General features: G+C 36.6%; 1 protein-coding gene across 2 annotated transcripts in view; it reads left to right on the top strand.

Moving 5' to 3' along the window:
* The window catches only part of XIRP2 (xin actin binding repeat containing 2), a 290913-nt gene that overhangs the window by 226698 nt on the left and 41613 nt on the right, over window positions 1-22602 (top strand). For both annotated transcript variants that reach the window (XM_019922232.3, XM_019922231.3), the window contains exon 3: window positions 18167-18327. In XM_019922232.3, the coding sequence (XP_019777791.2) occupies window positions 18167-18327 (161 nt within the window). The remainder of the gene's footprint in view (window positions 1-18166; window positions 18328-22602) is intronic.

Genomic DNA, 22602 nt, shown 5'->3' with positions numbered 1-22602 from the left:
CTCGTGGGCTCTGAGCGCAGGCTCAATAGTTGTGACGTATGGGCCTAGTTGCTCCACGGCATGTGGGATCTTCCCGGACCAGGGCTCGAACCGTGTCCCCTGCATTGGCAGGCGGATTCTTAACCCTTGCACCACCAAGGAAGCCCTCACCATTAATTTTAAAAGCAAAGTCCAGCATTATAAATGATTTCAAAACATGTCAATGGTTTTCATGTTGTTTCATAAATATGAACTGAATAGAAAATAATGTTCAAATAATTATTTTATTTTATTTTTTAATTCACAGGAAGTTAATTGCATTGAAATAAGATGTAGGCAGAACTCACATTATAAAGTGGCTAGGTTTGTTTAAACTATGTATATTAAATTTTGATGCGTACAGTCATAGTTCCCCATTGAATTGCTTTAAAATTGAAGGGTGCTTTATCACTATCTCTGTTGTTGTTGATTATTTTATTTTTAGTCAGTACCATCATAATAAGAATTCAGTTTTATCTTATCTAACCACTAAGCCTTTTTGTCAAGTAATTAGACTTCATAAGTAACTATAGTAAATAAGTGCTCCAGGGAAACAGTGAAAAATCTTTTTTTAAAGCCAAGGATCACCTTTTAATTTATCTGTCTTATAAGTTAGAAGTTTTTCTTGTTGACACAAGGGTCCTATTGTCAAGTTGGAATATTCTGGGAAAGAGATAGAATAAAGTGAGTTTGGTCACATTATTTAAGGGTGGTCAATTCCAGCTACAAGCTTTGTTTAAAATTCACTGTCTCTGCTTCTGTTGGATTTTGACCGATTCTCCTGAGTAGTATATAGGGTAAAAGTCTGCTATTTGGCTACTAAGGTGAAGCCCAGCCCAGTTTCCAGTTGGTACACAGGGGCCAGAGCTAGAGGTGCCAAAGAAAGAGCGACGGGCAGCAGTCAGACGCTTGGTCAGCTCTTTCTGTCCTCTGGGCCATTCAAGGATGCTCAGAGTGGGAATAGAACCTCGTTACAGCCCTGACTTCTTCAGTAGAAACTATGCTAGCCCTCTGGGTCCCTGAGGACTCAAAAACATTTATTTTTAGGAACGTAACTGTATTAGTGCATGTGTGCTTCAGTCACTGACTCATTCTGGAATGGGAATAATTTCAGGATTCATCATCCATTCATTCATCCAGAGCTGAACAATAACCTCAAGTTTAACTCTGTAAAATATCAGAGAAATGAAATTTGAAAGGAAGGCATATGTTTGTATTAAAGTCGCAATATTTTTTTCCCTACAAAGTTCTAGTCCAGCTATTGCAATTGTCAGCTCAAAACTACGATTTATAGTTTCTAACAGTCCACCCTTTAAATAGAAGCAACAAATTACTGCAAACTTCAATTTTCACTGCTTTTCATTTAATTCACCATTTCAGCCCCACTGGCCCCAGCTTCTCGACTATGTCATTATGTTATACTATTACCATCTCTTTCAATTTGTGCTCCATTATGCTCATATATACATATATGTGTGTATATATGTGTCTGTGTTATGTGTATGTTATTTTCTATAAAGCACAGTGTTACCTATGCCTCCATATTGTTCTCCATTTCTTTCATATTTTAAAAGTCCATTTAGATGTTCAAAGAAAGATGAGTCTTCAAACAACATTCGATAACCATAATATCATCCATAATGACACCTCTTTTTACCTTTTGTGTAACATTGCGTTAAGAGCCTGACAGAGTTTTGTAAACATTTGTATTGAGAAAGTGCGAAGCTACATCTTTATAATAACGATGACAATAATGAACATTTTCTACAGTATTATTCTCCCATAGATAGCTATATAAAAGGAGTTCCAGGAGGTGACATATAAAATTTCATTATTGATATCATCTTTACATTTTGAAATTAGAAAGTTTTTTGAATACTTTTTGAAATTAGAAAGATTTCACAAATGATGTGCTATGTTCTCTCTCTCTCTTCCTTTCTCCTTCCTTCTTTTTTATTTCATTTCTAGTAAAGACCTCTGGAATATATTACTTAACTCTAGAGCTATCACTATCCTTAAGACGTATGAAGCGTCCTCAGTTTATCAGAATCACAGAAACATCATCTCCCAGGGCCAGAAGAAATTCCAAAGGAAACCCACATAACACTTTACTAGGAAACCAGAAAATGCTGTCAGGTAAACCCTTATTAGTTGAACACAGACTTTGCAGCCAGACTACCTGGGTTTGAATTCTAGCTCTGACACTTAACCAGCTGGTTGAATCTGGGCAAATTATTTAATCCATCTCTGTGCCTATTTCCTCATCTGAAAATCGAGATAATAATACAATCTATCTCACAGGGTTGTTTTGAGGATTAAATAAATTCATATTTGTAAAATGACAAAAACAATAGAGCCTGGTACATAGTAAGTTCTACATAAGCTTTTGCTGTATTATCATTATTATTATTGTTCAATATATGAGACTAATATAATAACCTTTACATCTTCCCCAGAGAGCAAGATAAGAATATAAAGTACCAAGTTATCCTAGATGCTGAACATTCAAAATAACAGCACACTAAATGAGAACCGTTTGAGAGAAAATTATCTACCTGATTTAATAGGTTGTTCTCTTGTTAAAGGCATCCTTCCCTTTCAGAGGTTCACTCTTGAGCTCAAATTAAATTTCTGTCCTCTCTGGAGTTGTAGACAGCTATTAAATACCCTTTTTCTATTATAATCTTTCCAACACTTGAAACTAAGAACTTTTCGGTTATCCTTACTGATGTCAGCATCACATTACTTCAAGAAACTGAACTCTTCAACCACTTCAACCATAATGACTCTGTCTCCTTTCTGATGGAGCTGCTCAGAGCCATACAATGGACCTTGTCATTACTTTGAGTTAGTTCTTGGACTCTCAGAATACTCTTTTAGATCACAGTTTTCTTTCTTTTCAACTACAACTGGTCTTGACCCACAGCGTAGTCTTCCCATCCTCAACACATCCTGCCCCTCAGCTCTCTGCCTCTTTTGCCTCATCTCTCTGTATTTTGGATCCACTCACAGTGTCTGAGTAAAGATGGAAGGAGGACTCTTGCTGGGGAGGGAGGCACTGAAAGATGGGGCTGTGGGTGCCAGACTGTTTATCAGGAGAATCTAAAGCAGAAAAGGCAAAGAAGAATCCAATAATGGAAGAGAAAGCAAAAGCTTATGAGCCAGTGAAATGGTACAATGCATCAGGTTTGACGGATGAAGCTAAGCGGGAAAATAAATCACAAGGTCAGAAGTAAGGAGAGCTAGGAACACGACAGGATGGAGCCTAGGATGGACTAGGGCACCCATTTCAACCAAGGCCAAGAACAGTTCAGAAGTGTTGGTGGCCTGGTGTTAAGGGCTCCTGACTCCAGGCTTCAGGGATGGGTCTAAAGCTTAAAGGAACCATGAGACATCCAATGCCCACTCCGCCTGGGCCCCATTGTCAGCTGCAAGAGAAGAGCTTTCACTGACCTCCCATCTCATTTGTCCCCACGTTCTTGAGCTAAATCTACCTCATCAAAAGCCAGTTCAGGGCTTCCCTGGTGGCACAGTGGTTGAGAGTCTGCCTGCCGATTCAGGGGACACGGGTTCGTGCCCCAGTCCGGGAAGATCCCACATGCCGTGGAGCGGCTGGGCCCTTGAGCCATGGCCGCTGAGCCTGTGCGTCCGGAGCCTGTGCTCCGCAACGGGAGAGGCCACAGCAGTGAGAGGCCCCCATACTGCAAAAAAATAATAATAATAAAAAATTAAAATAAATTAAAAAATAAAATAAAAATGCTAACCATAAAAAAAAAAAGCCAGTTCAACATTTTCCTCATAATCTGATATATTTGCTCCCATTCCCAGGCTGCCTAGGTGTATATATTTTTATATATATATTTAAATATGTATATTTAAAGGTCTGTTGTTTTGCATATATGCTAATACCCAACAATCATTTTGTTCACTTTTAATTGACTGCATATCACATTCACCATTATTCCTGACAATCCCAGATGTTCTCTATTCTAATATACCACTGGAAAAGTTGAAAATGGAAATAAATTTGTGGGTAATATGTTTTTTTAAAAAGCCACGTTGAATTTTAAAAGGTTTGTCAAGGTTAAGGTTAAGACTTAGTTACTAGACATATACATTGATGTAATATGGATGAAGCTGAGAACTGATGGAGTGTGTGTGATAAGGCAGAAACAGAAGACTGGGGATGGAGCCCTGAAAAACATACATGGTTGGGTGTCAAGAATTGTGTGTGTGTGTGTGTGTGTGTGTGTGTGTGTGTGTGTGTGTTTCAGGAGACATAGATAGATGAGTGTTACTTTTTCCTGGTCTAAGCTACTCACCAACTCCACACTCGGTTTTGAGAGTTTATAAAGAACAATGCAGAGAATGCTGCAAAGCCTCAGCATTTTTAATTCCTCCTTCTGAGATATTTCTTATAATGGCAAGTGTTAGGCTCCATGAGTTTTATGACATTTTCCTCAGGCCCCGCACTGCTGGTGAATGGGACCTGGGGCTTTCTGTCACATCTGCTTTCCTTGGCAGACTTTCAACTCAGAGCTGCACTGGGACACTCTGAAAACTTACTGAGGTCTTCCTCCTAGATCTCATAAAACAAATAGGATACTACTTGTGATTAAATGGTCCTCCAAAGAAAAGTGTGTGTGTGTGTGTGTGTGTGTGTGTGTGTGTGTGTGTGTGTGTGTGTGTGTATTAGTGTTTCCATGTTCTAGCCGTAGTCCTGTACTTGCCCACTGGCCTGGGGAAGCTAGTTATTTTTTCTGGGCCAAACTGTGATAGAGATATGAATGTATCTGAAATTTTTTAGCTATAACACTTTTCTAATTTCTTTCTGCAAATATGTAATAACAGGAGAATTTCTGGCAGAAATTAAACTGGGCAAAAAGCCCAAAGTTGACTAGTTTCACTTTCCAAACACACATTTTTGTGCAGTTCTAATTTTCACCTGCTCATGTGGTGTCCCGCTGAGCATTTTGGGGGATGAGCTGGATTTCATTGTGGCAGACTCACAGGTTCACAGGCAAGAAGTTTATTTTTGCTCCCTCCGGGAAGCTCTAATCCCAAATTTCACATTGCTGCTCTGCTTAAATAACTTCTGTTACAGAATTTGGAACTTGTTTTCTACTCTTTAAAAAGAAGTACGAGAGAGAAATTAAAATCTGTCAACAGGAACCATGAAAAGATGGGCGTTGAATTTTGCAGTATTTTTGCAAGGCAGTTTCATTCAATAAATGCTTATTGGGCATACACTGTGTACAAGTCATGAGGTTATATGTTAAATACCTGTGAAGTTGGCCATATTCATTTCTACTGTTGGTTTGCTTCTTGGCAATCTAGGAATTTTAGGTAATAATAAAAATTGAATAACCAGTTCTGCAAAAATGTTAGGAAAGTCTCTGGCACTCATTGTTAGGGAAAACACAAGCATGTCATGCTTAGAGGTGCATTATATTTCTTCTACCTCCACATAAGGGCCCACAAGGAGCATTTCTGGCCACTGTGTGATGGCCAGCCTTGCATATTCACAATGTGGGTGTTGCCATTTTGTAAACTGATGAAACTAAGAGATTCTTCGACTGAAATCATGGTGGACACGGTTATGCAGGCTACTAGAAGATTCAAGAGATGGAGACTATGCTGAGTTCCTGGCTAGTGGTTGATAACCTGTAGTTGTAGTTAGGTGTCTAAATTTTTAAAATAATCTTTAAAAACAAACAAGGAGATGCTTAACTTTAGAGTCTGATTTCCCTTTTAGGTAAGTTGTCCTAAAACAGTAGGAGGTCACACTAAAATGAAGTGATTTGTCCATCTGCCTAAGGCTTTTGGTACCTAAAGGGAGTAGTCTTGGAAAGTGATTCTATTTTAAAGCTGTGAAAGCCTAGCTTCATATGGAATTTTACAAAGAAGCCCAATATATAGTTTTAATTGCTTCTTACATTTCACTCCCCACAACTTTCCTCTTCTCACCTTCCACTACACTTGAGTTTAAATACCATTGGTCTAGGAAAATTTTGTTTGCAAGTTTTAATTAAATTCTCTGTTGTTCACAGATGTTACTGTCTTAATGTGCATGGAAAAGAGCAAGTTTCAATCTGAATAACATTTAAAGACTGATTTTTACACTACACCCTCTAAAAACAGGAGTGAAATAAGCAGCATAAACTCAGTTCCTCCACTTACGGGGCACTTACAGGATTAGGTTTTGAATCTAAGGGAAAAGAAACAAATGCCAATGCCAAATTTTTTAAGATAAGTAACTATAAATAAATTAAGGGATGATGAGACTAACTATGTATCCCATGTGTATCTTAAGCAGGGAAGACTATTAAATTACTTCCACTCTTTGGACAGTTCTTAGGACCAGCATATCATTAGGAAACTGACATCATCTCTTTCTTTTGAAATTACAGTCTGTGTTGCTATGCAGAGGATATTTAGGTCATGTTAATGGTGACAGGGAGAGTAACCCAGCACCTGGCTGATTCAAAGTTTTGATATATTAAAATCATTATAGCTTTAATTTATAAACATCCTTGTACAAAATTTAAAAGACTTAAATTCAAAATGTATACAACACTATCTAGTGTTCCCTGCAATTACGGGGGACAATAATCAGAAAGGAGTTGTGACAGTACAAACATTTGACAAGTGTTGATTACCTTTCATTTTAAAGCATGTTAGAAGAACCAGAGCTTTGGTAAGAAAAACAGATTCTTACCATTTTTGCTTAACATTCACAGTTTTATCTTCCTACCCAGGAAACATTTAAATGATTGAAGATCACATCGTTTGCCCAGTGTTTATTTCTTTAGGTAGAATTTTTCTAAGTACATCACTGCTCTGAAAGAGTGAATTTACTTCCAAAGGCGTCTTTTATTCGCAAGCAAAATGTTGCATTATTTAAGCATTTTCACTTTTCTCCTTGATTGCTCAGCTTTTCCAAATAATGTTCAGTAAAGAAAGTATATGGAATTCGTGTGCTTTCCTTTCTTTGATCAAGTCTATCAGCCATTAAGTTCAAAAGAAAACCATAGCAAAGTATGCTGTTATTTGTGGACTTAGGCAGAGAAAGCATTGTAAACAAAGACTTACTTAAGGTCATTGAAAAGACTTTGTGTAAATTTGAAGACCGAATTTCTCTAAGACAAAAGGTGGACTGAATTAAATGCATTTTATTATTCAAAGGAAAAGAATGATTAGTAAGAGAGAAGCTGCCACAGCATTAATTGTCTAAGTCATTGAGAGTCAGAGTTTAGTGATTTGCTTTCTTTTAATATCCTTTGTCAGAATAAATCTCAGATGCTAACCTTAATGGAGAGGTGAAAGTCGGAAAGAGGATGAAGAATTGAGGAATTCCTAAAAATGGATCTGGAAACGTCTGGCTTTTCCAGACTGCAGCTAGCATAGAACTTATTTAAGGTAATAGTAACTAAGTAACTTTCCTACCCTGCCCACGCTCAAACAATTTAAAGGTAGGCATGCTGGGAAGATGTTTTTCAAAGCTGCAAATTATTAAATGTTCATCTGCATTTTATTACTGTTGCTTATTTTTGATCTGTTGAGTGACGACAGCATACTTGGAACTAAACGAAACAGTTCAGTACACATGAACTAACTTCGTATGGATTTTTTTAAAAGCCTATGAGAAGCAAAAGTCGATTATTTTAGGGAAAGACAAATTCTAAACTGGTAATCAGTAGGAATAAAAAAAGAGTATATTAGGAAATAATGAGTGAGAAAAAGAAGTTATATCAAAGAGGTAACAACTTAGGGAGAGGTGAATAATGTAGAATGATACCAACTTTGAAGATTTTCTAGAACAGAGACTTTAGGAAAAAAGGGATGGAAATCAATTTAAACAGAAGGAATACACAGATTAAATAGAAAGAATACCTATATTCAAACTAACCAAATATTAAAACACCTCTTCCTTTAGCTGTTATCAAACACCTAAATAAGGTTCTTAGTAGGGGTACAGAGGTGCCTAGCAATGCAGAGGTACTTAGTAGAGCAACCGTGGAATGGATCATAAGTGAGGGATCCAGGATCCTTCTCTTCTTTGCCTTTGGTGGGTGGTGACAAGGGCAGCAGAGACTTAGGGAGCGGCCCAGTCATCCCTGCCTGACCGGTCCAGGCCAGGGTTCATTGTGCCAAGCCCACTGTTCAGAGACCCTATAGGAAAATGAAAAATGTGAATAACTTTGAGTCATGGTGTCATGATTTTACCTAAAAAACAGAGAGCAGGAGAAAACATGAGGAACCATCGCAGGGAGAAAAGGAGCAGATCTGTCCCTATAGTGGGCCATACTAGGGTGATTTTCATGAACTTTACATTTTCAGGGGACTGCCCTCTTCTTTGCTGGTGAAAAATTAGTAGCTCATTGGCTAGTGCCAAAAACACAGATAGACTAACACTTTGATATTATATACATTGACATTCTTCTCTTTTACATATATTTTCTCCATTCCTATGGCCATATGAGCAGGACTGTGCCAACTTCCTTGCCCTAATCTCTTACTGTAATTATGTATTCTTTCACAATCTATTGCGTTCTCCTTGTTTCAAGCAACATGGTAGATACTTGGCTTATAAAGAGGAATGGAATATCATTACAGCCTTTAGATTCATATGGACCAGAGTCAAGTCCTATCCTTTCTACTTACTAGCTTTGAGATTTGGGAAAATTTCATAACTTTTATTATCTCAGACTTGTATCATGTCAGATTATCTGGAAAATAATATCTAGGATATATAATAACACCTAAGGTGACTGGAAGTTACTGAGCGTATATTATTTACTATGTGCAAGATACTATGTAAAACCCCTTACTTTAATAAGATCTCCTTCAGTCCTCACAGGCAATCAGATTCTGGTATCATTCTCATGTTATAGCTAAGAAGAAGGAGACTTCGAGAGGTTAAGAAATTTGCTTAAAGTCAAAAGTAAGTGTCAGAGATAGAATAAATATTGGGCTTTCTGGGTCCAGAGTAGATGGTCAATCTCCCTGTGGGTCTGCCTGCTGCGGGATGAAACCAAGACAGAACCCAGCGTAAAACAGGTTTCCTAAATGAACTTAACCCTGTGCTGGAGGAGCACGCATGTGGGTGGAAGGTGAGAGAAGAAGGGAAGACAGAGAGATTCAATGACACACTAAAAAGTAACAAGTAATACAGACAGAAGTGTAATTTTTAAATGTTGGGAAAGCACAGCAGAGGGAGCTACTCACTGCCTAGATTAAGTGGGGAAAAATCTGAAGAGAAATTGAGCCACTGTGAGGATACATGTGAGGGACTTTTCAACCCCATCAAATCTGATTGGTCTTGATCTATTTTAATTCAGTTTCATCTCAGTATAAATAAATGTGATTTTGGGGATGGGGCTGTGGAGTGTGTGCTACCAAGTTCCTCAGGATTCCCCACCTAAGGAGGACTCCATTTGGTATGTCTTCAGAAAAGGTAACTTCCTTAGCAGGGCCAGCCATCTGGGAAATTTTTTATTCCTAAATCAGCATGTCGAAATGGTGCAACCTGTTGTATTTCTGTTTTTAGAGATAAGGCCAGATTAACACTTAGAATACTGTATTTCTTGAGGATCTCTCTGGTGTTTTTTTTTCCCTCTCTTTTCAGGTAGAGCAGGACTAAATACAATGGTGAGTAATTTGTGCCCTGCCCTGAGCACTGTGCTTGGTCAACAGCAGATGAGTAGTAGATGTTTACTGAATGTATGCCTAAAGCCTTAAGAGGAGAATTTATCAGATACTCTTATTGTATACCTGGGATGCAGATTTAAACAAGAGGAAAATTTGATGGAAGCATGCCACCACCTCCCATGCCTTGAGGCAAAACAAATCAATAGAAATGAGAGCAGTGGACCTTGCTTCACATTTTCCTTCCCTTGTAGTAAAGTTTGTCTCTCTCCCTGCTGGCTTGGATCAATACCTAACCCCATCTCAAGTTTGATCTCTATAGTGACCAAAGAAATATAACTGAAAAATTTGCTTTGATTTTTAATTCTAAACTCAAGCTTATAAGGACAAAAAAGGATTCACTTAGAGACATAGAAATTCAACTTATTGGTTTCCCTTTGATTTATCCCTATATACACTGAAATAAAGGATTTGTGTGTAGATATTTAGGAAACAGAAAGGAGAATTCATACCCTTAATTTAAAATTTACTTTATAATGTTATATTTTAATGAAAAATACTTACATAAGAGACTGTGTAGAGTTAAATAGCCTTGTACTCAGAAATACCTGAACTTGGGGCTTCCCTGGTGGCACAGTGGTTGAGAGTCCGCCTACCAATGCAGGGGACGCGGGTGCCCCTGTCCGGGAGGATCCCACATGCCGCAGAGCGGCTGGGCCCGTGGGCCATGGCGTCCGGAGCCTGTGCTCCGCAACGGGAGAGGCCACAACAGTGAGAGGCCCGCGTACTGCAAAAAAAAAAGAAATACCTGAACTTAATTCCAAGCTGAGCCACTTACTATATGATTTTTACCTTTTTAAATGTTGCTTTCACCGCAGTAAACTGGAAATAATACCACCCATCAGATATAGTTGTTATAAGAATTAGATGTAAAATGTAGATGTGTAAGAATACATGTCAAATGATTAATGCGTAATTGATACTCATTAACAGATGGTTATCATTGTTATAATGCAACATAAGTCTGATTGTGCTAGGGAAGTGTCTAACAAGAGACATATTGTAAAAATATGCATCATCTATAAGCATTTAATAGTTTTAATTTATTTGACTATTTCAAAGGAATTTAAGTCATTTTATTCAATTATTGATTTTTTAACTGGCCAATTCCTTAACTAAACTAAGCAATTAATTAATCTAATAGCAATATGATTGAATTTTCAAATATGCCCAAACCAGCAATATTAACCTACTAATGATTATTTAATCTCTGTCTAACTTCTGTACATTTATAACTGCTCTCGTAACAGAAGCACTTCTTGTGAGATGATAGGGGCTGCAGAAAACAGAAGACAAGTCTATATAAGAAAAACTTACTACAGTTAGAAATGGCAGTTCTGTTACTCAAAGAGGTTACTATCTAAATGGACATTTATGCTGAGTCTTATCTATAAGTAGGTGGACGTTTATTCTTTGGGGTGTAAAGAAATTCAAAGATGTTTCCATCACAGGGTAGTTTGTGTATATGAATCTGTGAGATTAGGGGGAGCTAGAACTGAAATATGCCTTAAGAAGAATTTACTGTGTAGTGATTTCTGACTTGGTCAGGTGTATGTGTATGTACAGTGGATGTTTGTATTAGTTTCCTGTTGCTATTGTAACAAATTACTGCAAACAATTGTAAGCACAAACAATTGGGCTTATAATAGCACAAATCCATTATATTATAGTTCTGGAGATCCAAAATCCAAAATGAGTTTTGCTGGGTCAAAATCAAGGTGTTGGCTGGGGCCCCACTCCTCCTAAAAGCTCTATGAGGGAGGTTGCCTGTTTCCTTCCTTGCCTTTTCCAGCTTTTAGAATCCACCTACATTCCTAGACTCATGGGACCTTTCCTCCACTTTCAAAGCCAGTAGTTTAGATTCTGCAATGCATCTCTCTCTCTCTCTCTCTCTCTCTCTCTCTCTCTCTCTCTCTCTCTCTCTCTCTTTCTTTTTCTTCCTCTCCCTCTTCTTCTCCCTCCCCCCCTTCTCCTTCTCCTTCTTCTTTTTCTTCTTCTTCTTCTTCCCTCTCTCTCTCCTTCTGTCATTACCTCTCCTTTCTGATTCTGACTCTCCTGCCCCTCTTTCACTTATAAGAACCCTTGTGACTACATTGAACCCACCTGGACAATCCAGGATAAACTCCCCATCTCAAAATCCTTAACTTAACCACATCTGCAAAGTCCCTTTTGCCATGTAATGTAGCGTATTCACAAATTCTGGGAATAAGGGTGTGCACATCTTTGGAGGACCAATATTTGGTTGACCACATTGCTAAATCTTGTCGTTTTCCTCTGTCAGGCAACTGGATGTATAGGATCTCTTCCAGTACCCGGTGAATTAGGAGAATAGTGGTTATGGAAGATGTAGTAAGGAGGCAAGAACTAATCCTTTTTATTACCCTGAGAGATGATCTGTTTTTGTTAATGTATAAATCATGCTAATCAGATGAATGGATGGATTTTGGGGAAGGTGACAATAGTACACACAACACAATGCATTTTGGGGGAGTGGGACCATAGGGAAGTTAGTTTAAAAGGTGGAATCTGATTCACTGGGTTCGTATGCTGGAGGGACGGCACAGTATAGCTTTCGTGCCATCATGGCATATACACTTTACTCTTTGCCCTTCCTCTCCATGTTTTTTAAAAACAGTAAATTAATGGAATATTGTGCTATACACTTGCTCTTTCATTTTATTCTCCGTTTCTTGGCTTCATAATATTCAAATGAGGGTAAAATATATAAAACTCAAATTGATTACAAATTTGACTTGGCAGCAGCATTCTGAATGTTTAAAAGACATGAATTTTATTATTAGCTGAGGGATATGCAAATATTATAAATTATAGAAAATTTATTCATGCTAATGGCTCTGAGTCTATGGTATGTCCATCGGTATGATATGCTGTACACAAATCCGAGCTAGGGTATAGATCATATATTTAGATTTGATAGAATTTAGCTCGTCATTCTCCCAATTTAGTTCTCAATCAATTTTCTGAGTTCAAAGCAGTTGACTTCTTTATAATGCATCCAGATTATAATAGCAAGGCTATTGATATGTCACCAAAAGTACGCTTGCCTCCTTGAAGCTGGCATCTATATTTGCCCCAGCTTTGTGGGCTTCCATGTGACACCCCAGCGCATTCTCTGCCTGGCTTTTAGTTTGGACTAAATAAAGGGTTCTCAAATTGATTTTAGAAAATTTCCAAGAAAAAAATCATTAAATTCTCATTTTTCTGCTCGAGAGTTCAAATTACTATTGAACCTTACAATTTCTTTTGAGTAATACTTATACATCGGATTATCCAGGACTATTTGTTTATTGTATATATGTTATTGCACAGGCAATGAGTCAGTTAACAACAAAAAAGGCATCTTTTTGTTGTTTGAATTTCCCTTCATCTGTTTCCTTGAGCAAGTGATTGTTTGGGTTTGTCTTTTGGTTTCTGGACTCTTGTACTTCTTGAGATGTAGCATAGAATTGTACTTAAGTCACAGAACCTGGAGCCAGACTGTCTAGCTCCCCTTCCAGCTCTGAAACTCACCAGCCACATGATCTTGAGCAAGTTTTACAATCTTTTCTATGTCTCTGTTTCCTTATCTGTAAAATGGAGATTAAAAATAAATACAGTCTCTACCTCATAGGGTGGTTGAGACCATTAAAAAGACTAACTAGTCTGACACATAGAATGCACTTTATACATATTTGCTATTATTTTTTTACTTGTGAATCATTCTTTTAAGTCCTTTATCTGTCTTTTCAATAACGTTAGTTTTTTTTTCAACCAATATTCTTTACAGAAAATTAACACTTCAACCTCTTTATTATAATTGTCCCTTTTCCATTTTCCTTTGGCCGTATAAATTTTTTGAAAGATTTTTTCACTTTGAATTTTCATGCTTTGAAAGTCCAACTAAAATCATTTTATGAATTACTTATATCTCTCTAAGAATTGTTCATCATTTTAAAAAGCATTTAAGTCCTTATCTAATACTCCATGTGTAATATGCAGTGTGGTGAGGAACTCTGAATGTTTTCCTCAAAATCATTACCTACTTTTCCCAACATGATTTGTTGGTAATTCTGCTGTTTCCTCCCACTTCTGCATTGTTCCCTCTTCCACATAGTCACATGGCCAACTCCTTCATGTTTCAGTGCAAATGTTCCACTTCTCAGGATGCCTTCCAGACACCTAGCTCACTGACACACCCAGGTGGATTAGGTTCTCCCCCGTAGGCTCCCAACTCACCTGGTGCAAAACCATAAACTCCTTGGGCTATAATTGCCTGTTTCTCTTGCCAACTAGACTGAAATCTCTGGAGCATAGTGAATGTGTCTTATGCTTATTGTAGATAATCAATATTTATTTAATAATAATGAATAAGTATATTAAAATAAACCTTATTAATTATATAATTCAAATAATTTATTTTTGAAGTTTCATATGACAAAGATGGAAGAAAGTTAGAGTCATCCACAGTGATTACAGTCCCATAAAATTCTTCTTCTTGTTACAGATGCTCTTTATATGTTTCTGTACTATGCTAGTCAGCATGTAGAGTCACATCGTTGTTACAGCTTCATAGTGGGGCAGCATCTTCTATCTACAGAATAGCTCTCTATTTCATTTAACATATTTTGTCTTTAATGCTACTTTGCATGAAAGGAATATAGTCATGATAACTTCTCTTCATTTATTTTTGCCTCACAATTTCTTGACCAATATTTTCTTTTTAAATTTTGTGTCTTGCAGGTGGCATATGGTTGGATTTATTTGTCTTTGTCTTTTAGGGTGAAGTTTGACCCGTGTTTATTTACATTTGGTTTTACACTATTATATTTGGTTTTCTTTGTTAAGGATCTTTGTTTTCTTTTTTGGCTGACTTTTGTTAAATGGTCTGTGTTTGGCTTTTTGTTGACTTCTCACATGAGTAACAGCTTGAATTCACATAGAGTAGTCCTCAAAACTAAAATTTCAGTAACAAGTAATCAGTTCTCTAACTGCTTTTCGTGTTCAATGTTATAAAGAAGATACCTCAGGATTTCTGAATTTTGTTTCTTCATCACAGAAACTCTTCATGTGTCTGGGTAATTGTAGAACTTTTCTTTTTCTTTGATTCTGAAATGTTTTACTAGGATCTGCTGATATATTGGTGTTTTAAAATTAATTTTATTCCTATATTATGGTAAATACTTTAAATCTATGCCCAAATTTTATCTTCAGCAAAAATTTCTTCTATTGTATTTCATTTGTTCTGCCCACTCTCTCTCCCTCCCACGGAAATGCTGTTATCTTCTAGCTTGAATTTTGCTGTCTGTTCTCTATCTTTGTCATCTTCTTTCACATTGTTGTTAGTATGTTATTGGTTTTTCTCTTCTGCAGCATGTATTACTCTATTAGCTGCCTTCAATGTGTATTTTAATTCTTCTAAGAAACCTTCAATACCCTTAGTTCTCTTCTCACCTTTGATAACTTTCCTTTCTTCTGATTTCACCATGGTTAGGAAATCAGACACACCTCTGCTTACACCTGTACTGTAAGTCAGACAGAGCAAGTATCAGCTTCACAACTCAGATATTAGCAAGTGTTCTCTTAGTGAAATAAAGAGGTCAAAGTACTTTTTACTTTATCCTATAGACTTATTTATTGATGACAGTAGCATCATTATTTTCAGTCAATTATTTGCTTTTTAAAATTTTTTATATAAATTTTAAATGTTACTTTCCATTTCCAGTTATTACAAAATATTGGCTATATTCCCCATGTTGTACAATGTATCCTTGATTCTGTCTTACACCCAACTTGTTCTTCTGTGTTACCTTTCTCTTTAAAGTTACCCTAAACATTAAACACTGTTTGCAATCTCAGTTGCATCCAAGTCTTCTGAAATAGCACATTGTGAGGTCAGGCGACCAATGTTCCTATCTTCTTCCCCACACATCCCTAAGTCCCTAAGTAAGGGACTGTCTTATCAACCCTACAAATTTACATCAGGTGTCATCAGCATCAAGATAGGAACAGATAGGTGCACTGCCTTATAGTATACTAGTCAGGAAACATCACCTTGCTTTTCAGATGAGGAAATTGAAAGACACTGACTTAGGAGGTTAAGAACCAACATGGACACAGTTTGTTAGCTGAAGGTTGGTTTTCTATTCCACGACCCTACCTGCGTAGGCAAAGTTACTGATGGGAAAGAGAGAAGGAGAGAGAGTGAGAAAAAGAGAGACAAAGAGAGAGAGAGATTAAAATGTAATGTTTTTTCTGTGATCAGAATAAAAGGCTACAAGGCAATGGAATCCAAATCTCTTAATACTCAGGCAACTGATTTCCTGACCATTAATCTTAGGCATTTCCCAGTAGGATGAAAATGATAAAAATCATTTGGAAATATTTCAGAAGTAAATACTCGCTGTAAATTTTTGCAAAAATAAACTGCTGACTTTCTGTTAAGATTAATAAAATAATAACATCTTTAATTAATAATGTGCAAAATGAAATTTATATCTTAATGTGGAAAAACTTCAGTGGTTCATGTTCAATAAAATTTATATAGTGACCATTTACAACAAAGTAAGAAGAGTACAGCTGAACATAAACGGAATTCATCTGTGCAAATAGATAATCCAGAGAGGAAAATAAAGATATATTTTCTTCAGCATGTGAAAGACTTTCAGTAGTTGGTGGGAATCTCTTTTTATCAGGATCAACTGGAGGAGTGTACCTTTGTGTAGGTAGATATGAGGTTTTGGAAGACAGTTGAATTTTAAAAACTAACTGACATTTATTGTGAACATATCAGTTTCTACAATCACAGTATTCATATGATACAATGTCTTATTCCTTTTTATTTTTTTCCTTTAATACTGTGTGAAATAAAATATAAAAAATAAATATTAAAATTTTAAAAATATATTTACAAATTTTATTAAAATAAATGAAAATTTTAACTGAATAAGAAGTCCTTAAGAAAAAGCAAATACTCAAGGAGTCAAAAAACAAATGACTTTTAATTTTTCCTGGGTCGCAGTAGTTGTTCTCAACTGCTGTTGTGTACAGAAATCTTGGAGAAGCTAATAGAAAGAACAAACAATGTAATAAGATGGTTCAATGTGGGGACTGGGTAAGAAGGTAGGGAGAACAGGGCAGGGAACAGCTTGGTGGTGGTCTGTTACCTGGGGTTGTCTGGGACTTGGTTCATTGTAATTAAATCAAACCGATTCAAATAACAAAATATACCAAAGACCGCTAACCCTGTGAGTACAAAAGACTACCAGCCCTAAGGTGAAAGGCAGGGGGTGTATGAATGAGTGATAAACATATCAGAACTCACACATACACAGATATACACAGACACACCATATACTGGTTGGTTCCAGAAGGAGCCCTTGAAATGATTTTGTAATTACAATTCTTTAAGAGTGAATAGTAAACCAACAAGCAGAGTCATAACAGCAAAGAACACTGGATAAAATAAGAAAAACTAGTTTTGGAACCAACTCTGGCACCTATATCTAAATAACCATCACATTAACCAGGGAGAATCCTTAGGTTTCTTTCACATAAGGAAATATTTAGACATGTTTCCTTATGCCTAAAAGGAGTTGGTTAGACTAGGTGAGACTGTATCAGCTCTAAGACATTTCTGTTTCTAACAACTGTTATTCTGTGATCATGCAATCAGTCTTTTGCTCTGTTTGCAAGTATGTAATTCCTAATACTCTGTATTTTTGTCAGGTAGATGGCTTACATGGGAAAATATAAGATGCTCTGGAACAACTGACAAAGCTTTTTTTTAATGGGACTATTATTTCTTTCTTATGTTACACATGCCTCTATGGAATAAAAGGAAAAAAATCCACAGTCTATAATTCTCATAGCATTCACATATTTTAGATTTATCTCCTTGAGGGTTGAAGGGTAGGGAGAGAAGCAAAGAGCAATTTTTAGACTTGCCAAAGATTTAGTCAAACCACCAAATCTGACACTTACTAATTGTGTGATCATGGGAAAGTTTTTTAACTACTCTGACTCTCCATTTTCTTTATCTAAAAATTTTAGAAAATAATAGAACCTACCTCATGAGGATGTTAGAGAAGTAAATGAGATGATGCTTTTATAGCATTTAGCATAACTCCAACACAATGCTTCAGGAAATGTTCACTAACACTATGTATCTCTTAATAAATACCTATTGTTCATCAGAATAATTGCAGGAGTAGGAGTGGGGACAATATTTTAATTTGCTGTTTGCATAAGCATATGCTTCTGTGTAGGCATTTTGTAGCTTTGCTTGAAAGCTTGAAAAAAAGAGGGTGACCATGAAACTTGGAAAATACCATGGAATGTTACAGTCTGTTTTCCGAGACCAGATGTTTTAAGTGCCTTCACTGTTCCTAAGATGATGCTATTTTCTTTTCAAAACCTGAAACGATGCTACATTTGTTTTCAGTGACTGCTGGCCCTAGTAAGCCAGCGAGTGGATTTGCAGAAGACAGTGCTGCGCAGAGAGAGGGTGTGTCAGACCTCCAGGAGGTGGTGTCCTTGAAGGAGCGGATGGCGAGGTACCAGGCAGCTGTTTCCAAGGGTGACTGCCGCAGCTTCTCCACCAACGTAAGCTGCTTCTAGTGCTTCTGCATTAGGCAGGCTGCTTGTCTGCCTTTCATATGCCTCCTTTACATTGCAATATAAGAATACTACTGGACAATGGGATAAAGTAGAAAAAACACAGAAATAGTGTGTATCAAATCCAGAGTATCTGAAATTAAGCTTCAGCTCTGCCACTTATTAGTTGTGTGAACTTGAGCTACTATCTTAACCCTTCTCTGAACTTCAGTTTCCTTAACTGAAAAATGGGAAAAAAACCATCTACTGCAGAGCGTCTCCGTGAAGAGTAAAAGAGATCATTTACGTGTAAGCCATAAGGCACTGTATAAATGTGTCACCACTGCCATAATTATCATTTAACCTATAGCTATTCTCCTTGGGAAGGTTGGGAATTAATTTCAGATCTTAATAATGTGGATCTGCATGCTGCCCTCCTTGGTCTCATGTATAGTTCATTTAAATTCACTGGCAGTATAATTTCTTTTGCTGTTCTCGTTTCTCTGTATGCCCTAAATCCATTAGAAGTAGCTTAATCAACATAGAAATGAGGGAGATTAGCAATGTAGAGAGTCTGCTAAACCAGTTATGATTACAGGAAACAGCAGGATTCAGTCAGACCACCAGTTTTTAGAGCGAATGCATAATAAAGTCATATTCAAAAGAATTTGTTGGGTTCCATATTCTGTGTCCTTCAATCCACAGGATTTGATAAGTCATTTTATCAGTAGCAGCTTTATAGCTTAATGGAATATAAGGATATTCTTTTATAATTATAATCTCCAAATTAGCAAAGTTGTTCGTTTAACCAAAAGAGAAAGAGAGAGAGAGAATAGCCAAGAAGCCTGGTATTCTAAAATAGCTACCCTGAACATTTTTCTTTACAAATCATTCAGAGACAAGAATGACTGTGCCAAACTCATTAACAATGTTGCAATTCTAGATGACATTTGAGTTTTTACATAGTTATTGAAATACATTTCAGGCGCACCATAGATTTTGAATGAATGTACAGAAATGACATAAGTTAACTTCATCACTTCCAAAACAAATAGTATCCCTCCAGCGCCTCCTGCCAGTCTTCTTACATAGCACCCCCTGCTGGATCATTAAGGAACTTTACTACCAATTAGTATTCTAAATCGGAAACATGATTCTTGGTGAAACAAGCTGACTTTGAAAATACCTAGTTAAAGACTGGTTGTTTAGTAAGCAATCTTTTATCTAGGAAGACTTTTATCTTGCTAAACACTAGGAGAATATACCATAAAACAAATTTGTATAAGGCATGATTCGTATTTATTGTGTACTAAAAAGAGAATATTTAAATTGGGCACATAAGGAAACTAAATTATCTCACTATTTAATATAAAAATTTTAAATTTTAATGCTATTCTGAAGAAATTCTACATATAAGGAATTTAATAATCCTTCTCTTTCCTGCGCATTTACAGACAAAACAAATTGAGGGGCAGTGATTTATGGTAGATATGCAATTAGACAGGGACAAAGCCAGACTAGATTCCAGTCTCTTGACTCTAGTACTCTTTCAACTATATTCAACTGCCTCCTCTTATATAAGAAAGCATCTTTGGTCCAAAAAAAGTGCCCGACTGTTTGGTTTGGCCCTAAGCTAATAAATATTTTGAGAAAAATGATCACACATATTGTCTCAGAGAAATCCTGATAAATATCTAAAGTAAAGCAAAATAACTGCCTTATTTGGTCAGTTGCATCAAATGTTTGTTCAATCAAAAAACCAGGGAAATTGCTTATAACCAAATTTCTGTCTATACAAATAAACCAAATATTTTATGTGCAAAATTTGGAAGTCACTGATTTGGCCCCAAACTGAATCCATTATATTTCAGTCACATGGAAGTAGTTACTCTTTGTCCTAGATCAGTTCCTCTTTGTCCTAGACTCAGGCAGATGGCATTTTGTTGAACCTAAAGGAAAAGGCCTGCCTGTGAAAAGGCATCGGTCCTCAGAAGCCCCCTAGAGGAGAAAGGAGAAGTAACATTTGTTAGGCAACAAAATAACAGGTTCTGTACTGTGCAGTTTTATTTCCTTTATCTTTTTTAACACTTGCAAGAAATCTGTGAGAAATATATTGCTATTCCCAGTTTATAGGAAAGAAAACTGAGGTTCAGGAACTCTAGCCCAAGGTTTTAAGTGTCACAACTGGGATTAGAATTACTGTCTGTCCAACTCCCCAGATTGTTATTTCTATTATGCCCTACAAACCAAGAACAGTTCTTTGTAAAGGAAATTGCTGATTCTGTATGGAATATACTTACCTAGGTTTCAGTGTTATGTATTTAAGTTAACTTATTATTAAAATAACATTAGGTAGGTTCTGTATTAAGTATTTAAATTAACTCGTTAATAGAATAATTATCGGCATATCCATTAAATTCCAAATCTTGTTTCTGTGTCCAAGAACAAGAAACATAGAATAAGGATAAACATTTTTTAAAAGGTTCGACACAAAGCAATCTAAGTTATGTGGTCATTTACAATTACATAGATTAGTTGGGGTGTTAGCACATGGTGGTAAACAAGGCAAAGTGAACTCAGTCTGAGCAAAGAAACATCACTCCAGCTCATGGCCATAGGCTTCTCCTTGAGTAAGTCCTGCCATCTTACATATGTAAACTTTCCAAGCTGAGCTGAACAAGAAGACCTCATCGCCACTACTAAATAAACTATAGCTCAAAGGACTTTCTCCCTTAGGCTGGAGAGAAGCATCAGGAAGGCTGGGGTCATGGTTGTACTACTAGTAAAAATAATCAACTGTATGCATTTTTGCCTGTGTAACATGATCTGATTCCAAAGCACAGTGCTAAAGTAAATGAATGGATATATCTGTTTTTTAATTCATTTAGTAGATAAGAGGCAACCTGATCAGTATAGGAACTGATATTTTTGTGTAAACGCACACACTAGTAAAGTATCCACTCGTTAGCATAATTAATGAGGCTTACCAGATTAATTTGCACATCATTTGGACACTGTTTATAGTTGGAAAAAGTAAGTTTCTTCTTAACAAAATTTGCCTTAATTTCTGTAATTTAATATTTATATATTATCTACATATGATCAATTGAAGAAGGCCATTTATGTAAATTAAATGGCAGAGGGGGTAAAAGAAATATTGTAGCCTTAATTCACCCTTCCCTTTCTTTATCTTAAATTTCAAAAGAGATGCCATAATTTCTAATGACTTTAACATGTATCAAGTGACAGTAATTGACCAGGATTTACATGTGAAGTTTGTTGCAGAATTTGATAGAATGTATCCCTTCTTTCCATAGAGTCAATGTGCATATTAAATATTTGGCAGTCCCTGTAACTAGGGAAAGGTTATGAACTTGATAAAGCAATCACTTGAGTATTTGCTAGTAATTCGGATAATCCTGAATATTAATTTCACCTCCAGTATTTTGGAGTATGGAAAACCCCAATTTAGTAGCTGTATTTTTAGTATTTGTTTGAGGAACTACATATTTGGGTGAAGATTTCAGGATCCCAAGAGTCCACAGTCCAAGGTATGGGAACCTCAGCTCACAGGCATTCCGTTACTCTCAGGTCTCAAGGCTTCCAGGGTTATGTCAGGACTAGGCCAGACCTCAGGAGATCTCCTGTGCAAGAAGTGTCACTGAGTCTCCTCCCAGTTTCAGGTGGACCTGGATGTATCTTAGAGGAAAGTGGGCTGGCCTGGGGCCTGTTTGCTTGACAGTTGTCATCCCATCTGGGCTTGACTGCCCACTAGGCTGGAGAATGTGCTGAATCATCAAAACCAAAGCCTTCGAATTACTGCACTTCCCACAGGGGCATAATATCTGACAAGACTCCTCAGTTTTTCAGGTTGTTCTAAATGACACCTACTGGAATAGGCTTTCTCATCTGTAAAATGCCAATGATAGACCTGAATCCTTCTAAACTTAGACATCCCCACCATAAATGACCGTATCTCACAGAACATGGAGAAGCATCAAGTGACAAAATATATGTAAATACACAGAAAATCACTCAGCACTACGTATTAAGTAGTTGTTATTTTTACTAATATTAATGTATATTAATAAAAATATGCTCCCCAAAATAGCTTCAAAGCTATTTTGTTCATCCTTAATGATTTAAATACATTTTAGAATAAGTCAAATGTTTTTTAATATCCTTATTAATGTATTACCTATATAGACATTTGGAATTTTAATGACAACTTTATTGTGGATTAAAATTGAATCAATTATTCTAATTTCTGCTAGTCTGTGTATT

This window comes from Tursiops truncatus, chromosome 7, assembly GCF_011762595.2.
Source record: "Tursiops truncatus isolate mTurTru1 chromosome 7, mTurTru1.mat.Y, whole genome shotgun sequence".
In the NCBI taxonomy this organism is placed as follows: Eukaryota; Metazoa; Chordata; class Mammalia; order Artiodactyla; family Delphinidae; genus Tursiops; species Tursiops truncatus.
Note: the sequence above shows the minus strand (reverse complement) of the source record. Positions and strands in the feature narration are given on the sequence as shown.